The sequence below is a fragment of the Nelusetta ayraudi genome, unplaced genomic scaffold (assembly GCF_046127955.1).
Source record: "Nelusetta ayraudi isolate G7.1 ecotype Tasmania unplaced genomic scaffold, CSIRO-AGI_Nayr_v1 ptg000042l, whole genome shotgun sequence".
Taxonomy (NCBI): domain Eukaryota; kingdom Metazoa; phylum Chordata; class Actinopteri; order Tetraodontiformes; family Monacanthidae; genus Nelusetta; species Nelusetta ayraudi.
The window spans coordinates 13,569,250-13,581,911 of record NW_027466092.1 but is presented as its reverse complement, the minus strand read 5'-3'; the positions used below and the strand labels follow the sequence as shown (position 1 = coordinate 13,581,911).

The 12,662-nt window shown below is 43.6% G+C and overlaps 1 protein-coding gene across 4 annotated transcripts in view; it reads right to left on the bottom strand.

Annotated features, from left to right (window-relative positions):
- Window positions 1-12,662, bottom strand: part of trrap (transformation/transcription domain-associated protein) — a 68,982-nt gene that overhangs the window by 14,109 nt on the left and 42,211 nt on the right. For 3 of the 4 annotated variants that reach the window (XM_076034664.1, XM_076034665.1, XM_076034666.1), the window contains exons 58-64: window positions 11,075-11,270; window positions 10,261-10,379; window positions 9,958-10,104; window positions 7,412-7,507; window positions 6,797-6,897; window positions 4,339-4,540; window positions 2,195-2,356 (exon numbers count right to left, since the gene is read on the bottom strand). In XM_076034664.1, coding sequence (XP_075890779.1) covers window positions 2,195-2,356; window positions 4,339-4,540; window positions 6,797-6,897; window positions 7,412-7,507; window positions 9,958-10,104; window positions 10,261-10,379; window positions 11,075-11,270 — 1,023 coding nt within the window. The remainder of the gene's footprint in view (window positions 1-2,194; window positions 2,357-4,338; window positions 4,541-6,796; window positions 6,898-7,411; window positions 7,508-9,957; window positions 10,105-10,260; window positions 10,380-11,074; window positions 11,271-12,662) is intronic. The other variant, XM_076034667.1, reaches the window with a different exon arrangement.

Genomic DNA, 12,662 nt, shown 5'->3' with positions numbered 1-12,662 from the left:
ATGAAATGACCTCTTAACAATGGAAGTTATGCAAAACACAAAACTGTGTCAAATAAAAACGTGCTGCAGTGTCCTCAGGGCTCAGATCACAGTTTACAGGCTAGAATTACACAGGTTGTTCATCCCTTATGGAGCCACTAGATGCCTAAAGGGTAGAAGGAGATAGCAGCACATCTAAACCACCTTAGAGGTCAGTATGAATAGAAGTAAATTGATGATTAATTATGCCAGACTGGAATAAAAAAGAAAGCTGGAGGGAAAGAAAAACCTTCCGACACATTTTGGCCACAGGCTAATAAACCTTTCACCATCCCCCACCTGCCGACATCCGACCCACATCTTCAGGGGGAACTATAAATCTCACTATCACACAAAAGAACGCACTCAATGGACCCCTCTGGAATCCAACAGGTCCATCGTTCTGGAAGACGTTCAGCTGCTTCAAAGTAATGCTTCTAGTAATTACAGGATTAAAAAACAAGTTGTTTTGCAGAGGTCTCTCCCAGATCAGCCCGGACATACAGCAAGAATACAATACACAAAACTTTCTTTAAATTAAACCAAAGATTAAAAAAAATACTTTTCACTTCCCTCGTGGCTTGAATATAGCCGTCCATACAGCACTTCCAGCGCATAAAGCCACAGCCGAGGCAGAAAAGCCTCCTTTGCATCTTGCACTTTCAAGTATTTCACTCGTTGCTTGATTTGCGAGGCACGACCCCTGCATTTGTATGTACGGTACCCAACTTAAGCTAATCGTATATTAGTTACACGTCTTTACTGCAAATGTTTGAAAACTCTTTACACTCAGAGGTAACGGCGAAAGGTTAGCGAGTTCTGGGTGGCGGCTAGCGGCGGGTTGAAGATGAAAGAGGAAGGCGAGTTAGCGAGGAAGAGGAGGATCCAAAGATCAACTCGCTAATGGGAAGATAAGAAATGTCATATTTTGGCAAAGCTGAGGTGGGCAGACGTTAAAAAAGAAAAAAAAGGCGAGTGTGAAGGCGAGACAAGCAGGAGACAGCCAGCGAGAGAGGGAGGCAGGGAAGGAGGGAGCGCTGAGCTGAGGTGTTGAGCTTCTCTGTTAACTTCTGATTCATCTTCCCGCCTGCCCCCAGGCACTCTTCTGCTCACCTTCATCAATTTTTCAACATACGTTTTTTTAAACATCCCGCTGCCTGAGAGAAACTTTAAATAATTCAAGGGAGTGGCAGAAACAGCACCCACCTTGCATTAAGATGTGGTGATGATTTTATATATAATAAGAAAAGGTGGTGGTGGTGTGTGTGTGTGTGTGTGGGGTGGGGTGGGGGGGGCCTTTAAACTTCACTGGGTTAATAGGCGGGATCACAGTTTATTAGCATTTACACCAGTTTACAGCAGTGCATTTCTGCTGACTTAAACAACTGCACTAAAACCTGCCAGCAGGAAAAAGATTTTGCCGATAAAGCTTTGAGGGGGAAAAAAATACTGTTTAATATACAAGAAAACCCACAGTGATTCAGAATGTTTCTGCCGATGTGGTGATTCATTCATACAGCTAACAGAAATTAATATGCTTAATTTATAAGAGCTGCATAACAGCTGTACAATGTGAACATATCTGTCTATTTTCATAAAAAAAAAACAGAGTCTAAATGAGCTTTTACAATTAAATGTGATTTTCCATTCTGCAGCTCTTCGCTGTCTATTTGAAAGGAGGAGAACTGAAGCTCTCACTGCAGCGCGAGGCCGCCTTTGCACGAGGCTGCTGCAGCTCACACATTTTAAAGACCTATCTTTCCTGTCGCTTCTATTTTTCCCCCATGTCCTCAACACAATATCCCTCTAATGCTGTGACGCACAGCTGCTTGTTATAGCAGAGCGCTCTTTAAAGATCAACCACTTCAAACTGTGTGGAAATTATTCTCTATTAAGTACAGAAAATTAGCCCTTGTCTTAATTGCCAAGCTCTGATCCCACAGTGCAGATGTATAAAATATTACATTTCTTGCAGTGGGGGGGAGGTTAATGATGAAAACCCACACACTGCTAAAAAAAGAAATAAAATAAAAGAACTAGGGATGTGAACCCACAAATTGGAGGCGATGGGAAAAGTATAAATGTCAAATGTGTGGAGCAGGACGGCGAGGGCGTTCCTAAAAAAAACCCAAAACAAGCATTGAAATGATGGCGTTTCACTGATAAAAGGCCTCACCTGGCTGATTAGATTTAGCAAAGGTTTGCCTTCTGAGCCGACCAGGCAGGTCAGGAGCTGCGGTATCCATGCCAACCACTGGATGGGTGGCACTCCAATGCAGTACTTGTCCACGGCATCTGCCAGGGTGTTCTTGTCATCAAAGCTGAGTAGCCACAGCACCTGCGGATGGGAAACAAAGAAACGGGGGTGGGGTGGTATAGGGGGGGATAGCAGAGGAGGCAAGGTGAGAAAAAGAGGGGGTGACCAACAAATGAATAAATAAATACAAATAAATAAATAAATACAATGATTACATTTACCGTGCAAAATGCAAGATTTCCTCCGGAGAGGCTGAAAGCATTCCTGCATTGATCCCACCACTTGGCCAGTGTGGTGGTCTGCTTCTCCATTATGACATGAGTCATTAGCCCCACTCACTATCTCCACCCCCCCCCCCCCCCAACTTCCTCTCTATGGCAAGTCAACGCTCATCCTCTGATTGTGCATAATCACTGATAATAACCGGTCATTTCACTTTGTTCCACCTGGCGTTCGCGCTTCCGACCCATTTTGGCAGCTGAAGTCCAATAACTTGGACGTCAACCAGAAGAAAAAAATATATATAAAACACTTTTTTGACACACTCGACCCTGGGAGGCACAGCAGATTAAGATGTAAAATGGAAGCAGAGGAACTCTTATTTTTATCCTCCCGGCCTGTGAATGAGGAACTCTGAAAAACAACCATAGAGGCAGCCAGTTATGGCCCTTTCCTCGTGAATGGGGGCCTTTCTGCAAACGCAGCTTTTTCTATGCAGTTCAGCTTCAACAAAAGATTTTGAGGTCACCAAAAAATAAGAGCTTTTCAGTTCAGCCGCACACAAGACTGACTGTGCATCATTGCCTTGGCATCATTTTAAGAAATTTCCCATTTCCTCATGTATTTGAGCTTCTGCTTGCCCAACATGTCCTTGCGCTTAGAGAATATATTGCTGAATGTCGACCTGACATTTGCTTCTCGGCATAAAAAAAATGTTGTTGTGTCGCCACAAAAGTTTTCACAGATATCGTTTTTGCTTTACAAACGCGCCTGCAATGTTCAGTGTGAAAGGTTCCCTTTCTGGGATGCTTGTTATCCAGAGTACATCTTTGTACCTCCCACACTGGGCTCACTCTGCTGGTATGTACGGCAGCGTTGCTCTGACTGTGAGGAAAAAGGTCGTCCCGTGTAGAGGGTCACGAGACTGGAGCGTCAGGGGAGACCATTAGTCTGTTAACCCCTTGTGCCAGCCGACGGCCTCGACTCCACCATCGATCTGCCGTGGGAAGCCGTCCGCAATGTCCACTCTCAGTCTATAATCAATCAAATTACTCCTCTCTGCTTGCAACCGAGGCTGAGAGGGAAGAGCAAATGCATTTCATTCTCTCCGGCACCAGCGGCGCACGAGCTGGAGGAGGTCAGAAAAGCCAGGGCTTTCAAAATAAAATGACCCAATCTGAAGTGCAGATACCAAGTTACAGCCACAGTTTCAGGGTGTTTAAGTGGAAGCTGCCGCACTCAATTCAGGACTCGGATTCAGTAAATTTGGGCTGATGTCTGAAATGTTACGAAAGACGATTAGGACCACAAGAAGTGAAAAAAAATATTACAGGAAGGAGATTTTTATTTAAATTATCATTTCGTGTTTTACGTTGAAATTTCGTGAACAAAGTCAAAATTTTGTGAAAAAGGTCAACGTAGAAATGACGAAATTTTGTGAATAAAGTCGACACAAATAAAGTGGAAATTGGCGAGTAGACTGGGTGGATGGTGGATGAACCCAGTTACCCACAGTTAAAAGTAAACTGCTGAAAACAGGTGTATCCCACAAGGTTCATCCACAGTAATCAGGAAACTGGCGAAAACGGAGTACATCACTAGACTTGCGCACAGAGCCTTTCCACTTTCGACATTTTGACATAAATTGCAAAATTTCTGATTCATTCACGAAATTTCGTCGTTCTTTATTCTCGAATTGGAAACTGGGGGTGGGGGGGAATATGTCCTAATTTTTTTCTCTTCTTGTGGCCCTAATCCTCTTCCGTAGAAATGCTACTTACACCAAATAGTTCAACCAGACAAACCACCCCCGCCTCTGCCCCCTACCCGACTTTAGCTCTCACCTTTGCGAGGTATTTGCGGGACTTGCTCTCGTTTTGGTGGCGGCAGGCATGGAGGTAGCACGTGATGGCCGAGACGCCCAAGTGCAGCTGGCGATCCTTGACAAAGATGTTCTCAAGATAGTCGCCCCACATGGCCCAGGCCTTCACCAGGACGTCGTGCATCTGCACCGCTGCAGAGAAGGCCTTGTTTGCCTCCTCTGACCTGGGGACAGGAGAAGACGACGGGGTGCAGCAGTGTGAGAGGGGAGAGGACAACTAAGAATAGCAGGTTTAAAAGAGTTCAGCCGATGTAAATATAAATCAAGATGATATCTATAAAAAGGGAGAGATGATTGAGACAGAGGAATGAAGGGCATTGGAGATGGATGTAGATCAGAACTGGGGGAGGTTGGAGGGATGATGTATGGAACACATTATGACCTACACTTCAAAAAGAAGCAGATTTCATTTGATGTATTTCTTATGGTTTTTCGCCTTGATGTTACAGAGCAGGCATTTAACCCATAAGAAATTAATGTCGCTGGAGGTTCACTCTTTTAGCTTGTAATGAGTCCGGCCCAGTTCCGTCACACTGCATGGAGCGATCCATTTAACACAGAGTTCAGATGACACGTGAGCATAATAACTTCTCAATTTTAAAGTTTAAATTAAAGGCCCAGGTTAAAAAATAAATAAATAAATAAAATAAAAAAAGTCTGCAGTGGCCGCATTTGTGTGTGTACAAACCCAGCCACTGTGCAGAAGCCTCTGCTTCCGCGTCTACAGAAGCAATTAAAATTGAGAATCCTGAGTTTTTAAAATCTTGCCAGTAGATCGATCAGTTATCCCTTCACTGTATTACTGTTTGGTAACTGCATGGCAAAAAAATGGAAGGCAGGCATCAACACACACACACACACACACACACACACACACACACACACACACACACACACACACACACACACACACAGCCTCGACACAAATGTGTTTGTGTGTGTCTACACACACACATATATATGAATAAAATAATTATCTATTTTTATCATGCTGCTGGTGTTCCAACCTCTCACAGTCTGCATAATTTCTGCACAATTTCAGACTTTTGGTGACTAAACTCAATGCACGAGGCTCTGAAGACATTCGCCCCTCCAGTCAGAACAGGAAGACAGACCTGTCAATAACAAAAAGAAAAAATAGTCCTGACTGAGCTCCAGCCAGTAAACGGGGCTCCATTTCAGGAGTGCTTCCAAAACTACTTCCCACTTACTGAGCGCATAATGTTTCCCAGGCCAATCAATTAGAATGTGTTATTATAAAAGGCATTTTTGGCATTCGATTAGGAAATATAAGTTTGATTGCTGTGGGAGAGAGAGAGCCGAATACCCTCCCAGTACCGCTTAATGGGGTTACAGCAGTCGCTTTGCCGCTGTTAAAAGTGTATTAGCAGTTTTTGCTCCCCTGCTCGACAGCGGCGCCGGCACCCAACAGACTGTCAAATCTCTGACACCCGTTTAATTGAATGATTCCCCCAAATCCTTTGCACGTGCGGTTGCGCATGCGTGCACAAAATGCACGCTGGGATGTACGCTCGCACACACATACACACCCCGTCGACCGTAACCCACGCTCTGCAGTGAATTCTCTCCCGGTGTAGGGGAAAGTTAATGATTGCAGAAAAAAAACCCACAGCTAAGGTGGAGGCAAGTTCTGCTGATCTGCTGGAATCTGGTAAATTGCCTCAAGTTAATTACTCAGCTGAATATACATTTAATAAGTCCACTGCAATTTGTCTTTTCGCCCCTGAGGAGGCGCCGTCATGCCAAAGATGGCGGGGTGGGGGAGTGTGGGGGGCTGTGAGGTAGCTGGAGGGGTCTTCAAGGGGCCGGTGGAGGACCAGGAAAATGAGGAGTGATCCAACGGCAAACCCTGCAGCTCAAAAACAAATCAGCGGCACTGATGACACAGGGGTGTCCTTTTAACTATAAGAGCTGCCACGGCAGCGACTTCAGCGTCACGCGCTCGCAGAGTTGCGGCAACCTGAGGCGGAAGGTGCAGCTGTAGTGCGACTGCTGCTCCCTGATGGAATCAAACACGCATGCAAAACCTAATTGACCGTTTCTAATTGTACAGAATGAATAGATGGGAAAAAATGGCGGTTTTGTTTTGTTCTTTTCAAGGTCCGGTGTGTAAATATTTCACTGACGCCGCGTTTCGTATATAGGGCACTATGGCTGAGTAGCAAGATGGCAGCTAACTTAAGAGCAAGACCCTTATTGTCCAAGTAGATTCTTATACAGTATATATGAGAACCGTTCTAAGGGTAGGAAAAAGCCAAATGACTTTTATTGTACTGCGAGTACAGACTTTCATTAATGTATTTATGGGTAGTACGCCTTTACTATTATGAAAATCATAAATCAAGCCAATATTACACAGTAGATTTTAAGAGTAAAATCTGAAACAGTGGAAGACGTACTTGTTGATCTGAGCCAGGAACATGCCCTTCAGAGCATAGAACTCGGCCGTCATCTCCTTGGTGAAGTACTTCAGGTTAGTCGACTCGATCACCTCCAACCCCTAAAAAACACAAAACAGACACGAGACACGTTTAACTGGGAGCAAAAATAAAATAAATAAATGCTGTGAAAACGGTTACAGTCGCAGAAAACAGGAATAATGGAAAAAGAAACGCGTGGCCGTAATCCGACGTGAAAAACAAACAAAAAGCTCTGTGTTCATTAAGAACTAAGAGGAGTGGCGTTAAGGGAACCAGACTTCCATTATGGCGAGCCTCTGATTAGGTGTCCCCTATGTACCGCTGTGACAAACGATGTGTAGCAGGAGAGAGACGCAGGGAGAAGCAGAGGAGATGAGATAGAGGAGGGAATGAGAGAGGGAGCGAGGAGTGTCTACTGGCACTTTAATGACTCGTGGTGTGCTGAACTGCTCCTATTAATCAGTGTACTCCAAGGGCTTAAGAGCAAGCTACTGAGTTACACTCTGGCATAAGTCTCTTTTCTATAACTTGTCACCTTAAGCTGCCTCGAGCCCGTCTTGCTTTTACTACTTCCCCACTCCAAGCAACACTCACTGTGCCTTTGGCTTTGATTAACAGTTCTCTTAGTCTAGCCCCAGGTGTCCCAACCTGGGGGGCGCCAGAGATCTCAGGGGGGGCGCGAGACTTTGGCTGTTTAAAGGAAAAAAAAAAAAAAAGCAAACATAAAATTAATAAACCATTATTCATCTAATGGTATAATCAAAGTCTGTACAAAGTTGGAAATGCAATTAAATATATATATATATTTTTTATATATTTTTTTTAAATCAAGCACGCTGCACCTCTGTGATCAGTTACGTTCATCAGGTCAGATAGCGAGCGGCAGGTTGCTAATGCACCCTAACTTGTTTTTTCTGCGTTCCACTGTTCTGCTTTATGAATGAAAACCATGGCAGAGCAACGGAAAAGTGCCCATGACTTATCGCTATCTAAGAAGAAAGTGAGGCAATGTCTCGAGAGTTACTTGGATTTTGGTTTCATCGAAGGACAGCGCAGCAGGCGTCCAGAATGCATTTTTTGTTGCGAGAAACTAGCTAATGATAGCATGAAGCCAACTAAACTGAAACACGACACCAGGAGACAAAACACCCGGACACTGTTGGTGAAAGTCGGGATTTTTTTTCAGAGAAAGAAGACGATGGCACAATCAAAAAGATCCACGGACATTGGAAAGGCTTTTGAAAAAGTGGGCAGTGCTCTCTGTTAACCACCAAGGCTAAAAAGCTGCACAACATTGGGGAGCAGCTAATTAAACCCGTCTGCTTGAACATTGTGGAGAAGCTGTGTGGACCGCAGGTAGCGGAGAAAGTGAAAACCGTCCCACTTTTCTGACAACACAGTCAAAGGCGGGACGGATAAAACTGCTGGAGATTGCCAAACACCAGCTGCACGAGAAACTGAGGAAAACTCATTTTGCCATCCGGCTGGATGACACGACGACCGCATCAGGCGAGTCTGCGCTCATCATTTATCTGCAGTACATTGACTTGAAACAAGACATTCTCACATCAACAAATCGACAACAACAGGCCAGGATATATTTTTAGCGGTGGACTCTGATTTCTCATCCAACAACATGTCCTAAGAGCATCTTGTGGCATGCGGGACCGACGGGGGCCACAGCAATAATGGCCAAGAACAAGGGATCTAACAGCCGACTGATGGAAAAATCCACGGAGTGCGTTATTTTCCACTGCATGCTACATCTCTGAGCACTGGCCAGTTAAAACCTTTCTGAAGACCTCAGCGAAACCATCAACACTGTTGTTCAAGCTGTAAACTTCACGAAGGCTCGCCCATAGAACAAGCGACTGTTTGGCCAGCTGTGTGAAGATCAAGCGCATCAAACACTGCTGCTGCTGCTGCTGCTAAACACAGAGGAGAGGTGCTTGTCACGTGGACAATGCTTTTGCGTTTCATGGAACTGCAGGAAAAAAATAACGGAGTTCTTGCAAGATCACGATCAACGACTGCATGAGCCGCTGACAGATGCGTTTTGGATCAAGACGGCATATCTGGCAGACACATTTAGTCTCTACAATGCAACAAACAAGCCAATGCAGGGACCTGAATCAAATGTCGTGCAGTGTAAAGACACTGTGGAGGCACTTGTGTGCAAACTGGAACACAGAATTTAAAAAAAAAAAAAAAAATGTCAAAAGACGACTTGAAGATGAACTTCGTGACCTTCAAGCAGATTCTGTGTCAAAGTTTTGGATTGTCAAAGGACAGACCGGCGCGCCCAGACTGGAGTCAACTGGAGTCAAACCGCCTTCAGCGCCCTTGTAACAATAAAAACAAAAGTGCGTAACAGACTCAATGTCCACCAGGACTTCAGACTGGCTGTCACAAGCATCGAACCCAACATGGCATCCCTGGTCAGAGGTCTGCAAGCCCAAGGTGTCCATTAGTTCATGAATGAACAATGAGAGTGTTAAAAAAACAAAACAAAACAAAAAAACAAGGAAGAAGCTGACATTGTGACTGTTTTTTCTTAATATAATGCTTAGACACACTGTGCACAGCTGTTCCAAAACCTGTGTTGGCATGATGTGAAAAGCATGAAAAGCAAACTGACCCATTTCAGTTAAATCAGGACATCTATGACAGAGCTGTTTTATGCTATTGTAAGAATGTGTGGATTGAGGCAAAATGCTTATTTCGGCAGAATGTTTGCATGTTGACCTTTAAAAAACAAAAAGGACACTTTTCACAAAACATTATTCTACCTGTTTGAACTCTATTCCTTTCATTTTTTTTGTTGAACTGTTTTTGGTAATGGCTGTGATCTGATCTCGTTATCGGAGTTTGTAGTTGCATTGCAACCATTGCATAAGGAGTGAAAATAAAAAGAACCCTGCAAAACTTCACAACAGGTCAAACAGAAGAGTTTGCAGGATTAATCATATAAATGACGATATTCAGAAACACTGCATCATCCACTGAAAACATTTCACTAGTATTTCTGCGTTATGTGCGAGTGGGACCTCTGCGAGTGTGGTGTGTTGATGACGCTTTGGTCACATGACGTGTCCTCTATTAAAACAAAGTCAGGAGCATATCGTCGGGCACACTCTTACCTGCATACACTCATTCTTGCCCATGACACCAGCCAGCTGCAAGTAGCATTTGACCTGCTGTCTGATCTTCTGGAAGCAGTCCACAATGGGCACGGTGGGGATGGTATGGATACGAGTCAGGATGTCCAGAGCCACATTCACCAGGCACTAGAGGAAGGACACGTTTGGCAAACATGGATGAAAAGAATTCACGTACGTTAATAAATAATATAATATCATGTCATAAAATAAATGACAGCAACAATAATAGCAAACAGATCAAATTCTCAACAATACAAAAAGAGATTCCAGATGAGAACTTACCTGTTTGCGTGCAATCTTTCCATACTGGATGATGGCTGAAGCCGAGGCATGAACCCCCAGCATGGCGTTGTTGTTGTTTGGATCGTGCTGCGTGTTGTTTTCGTACGCGGTCACTATGGCTGAAGACGGAGGCAAAACAGCAGTGGATACAGTGCCTTGTCCAACAAGAATCAGTAAAAGAGGAAAGCTTAAAGCCAGTTGAATGTTGGCTAGGACTCTTCTTGCTCACAGACAGAGCACCTGTTATAACACGGGCAGAAGGGCACTGGGGACACTAAACATATTGAACAGCAAATGGACCGTGGCTTTGAATTTCATCAGGAAAATTCCATTTCATTTTAACATAAGTTGGAACTGTCAGAATAAATGAAGTGGATTTCATTGGCACGGGGCTGCAGAACAGGTTCCACCATTATTTCAGCACCTCGCAGTGCTGGTGGGAGCTCAAGTTGCTTGAGACATCACATTTTGCAGTGGCTGCCTCCCTGAATGGTTTCAAAGTCACCATGGGAGAGAGAGCTGAGCCGCTGAGAAGGTAAACGTGTGTGCATGAGTTATGTCCATTAGTGAGCGATGGAGTGTTTCACAAAGCTGACATTTAGAAATGCACAGACACCCCGAGGGGCAGGAGAACATCGTGGCATTTAAAAATATATACTTCTTTCTCCGCCCCTCCAACCAGTTATTTGCTTTAGCGTGATGCATCCTTAATGTTCAATTAAGGACAAAAAAAAATATGGAATAAAGTCATTTATTCTCTATTTATTTTTCCAAACCTCAGAGACCTCAACAGGATTTCTAGATCGCAAAGTACCTTGATAGTGGTGCTGGCGCCACATGAAGATGCTGCTCCAGTGGGACAGGTCATCTGAGACAATGGGCAGTCTGTTCCTCCAGGTTTTCACCACAGTCTTCATGTCGTGGAGACTGGTGTTGCGGCCCAGATTGGCTGGCTGCAGCCCTGCATTGATCTGTGCTGCTTCCTGCAGCTCAATGATCTGCTGTGCCGCCTGGTAAACACATAATTCTTAATTTAGAGGCCTTCGCTTTGAATTTCTTGCACATTCCTCATTCTGCGTCACAATAACAATCTTTGTCAAATCAACTTTTTTTTTTTTCTTGAGGCAAATTGGAAGACATAGCAGAACGGCAAAGTCAAGTAGCAGTCGTATAATTTGGGTTTTATTTGTATGGTGCAATGCTAAATGTATTTTATTTCAAAAATTGTCTCCATAATTCAAAAGCTGCATGATTTCTGGCACCCATCCACTGTAATTAGTAAGGGCTACTATTGGTGAGAGTTTAGTTCTTTACATTGTGAAATTAGTTCTATCATAGAAACGCATTTTATGAAACAGAGTTCAGATTTAAATTGCTCTTGTTCATGTACCAGGACACTGCGTTAAAAATGTGGTACAATACTGATAATCATCAAAGTCTCTTATTTGATATTTCCAGTGTGGCGCGCCGGCATGATGGGTCAGAAAATGACTGATAAAATTAAATAACATATGCATATTAAAAAAAATAAATAAATGATGAAGATAAATGGATGTGGAAAAATAGCCAGAGATGTACAGAATAAAAATTAAGTTGTTCCAAGTTGACACTCGCTGAGGACGATGCTGAGGCAAAGTGCTAATGGAAAAATGATTGTTAGTAGAGTAAAAGCATGCTGTGTAAGTGGAAAAAGAGACTCATAACTGCTGCTGTTCAAGGAAGTGGACAATTTGGCGATAAAAGAAAATACCAAGCAATCCTCCCTTGAAGTCACCGACTTACTCAACTATCAAGGGGCTAAAAGCCTCCCCAAATGAAATGGATCAACGTGACCAAACATCTTTACCTCATAGGAAGCTAAATCCACAGATCTCTACTTCAGCCCCTGACAAACACCTGTGAATTCTTAGTGCTTCTTAGAAAAAAAAAAATGATGTGGTTGTTAACAACAAAATTAAGGTCATTCATTTGTGCTAATCTCACAAGTTTAATCTAAAGCATGATCTTTAATATGAATGCAGCAGAAATAGATTCCTACAATGGTTGAACTGTGAATCTGGTCTGAATGGAGCAGAAAAAGGGCACAAAGATGAAGAAAATGGGAAAATGATGAGTGAGGGCTTCTATCTCATTCTGTGAGAAAAAAAAGCCTCATTGATTGGCCCAAAGCCGCACTGTGAACATATAATCAATCATTCCATTATAACTGCTCATCAATCAATATTAATGCCAGCAGTCATAATCGATAGTGTGGGTGATAATCCATCGATGGGCAGCCTGCTGAGCGCTGGGATTTGATGATAGCTTGATTTAAATTGCATCTGAGCCCCAGTGTATCTGCGGCGTCTCAGCTTCTCATTTTCCAAGGCTCAAGAAGTCGTGAATATAAGATATGTGTTTTG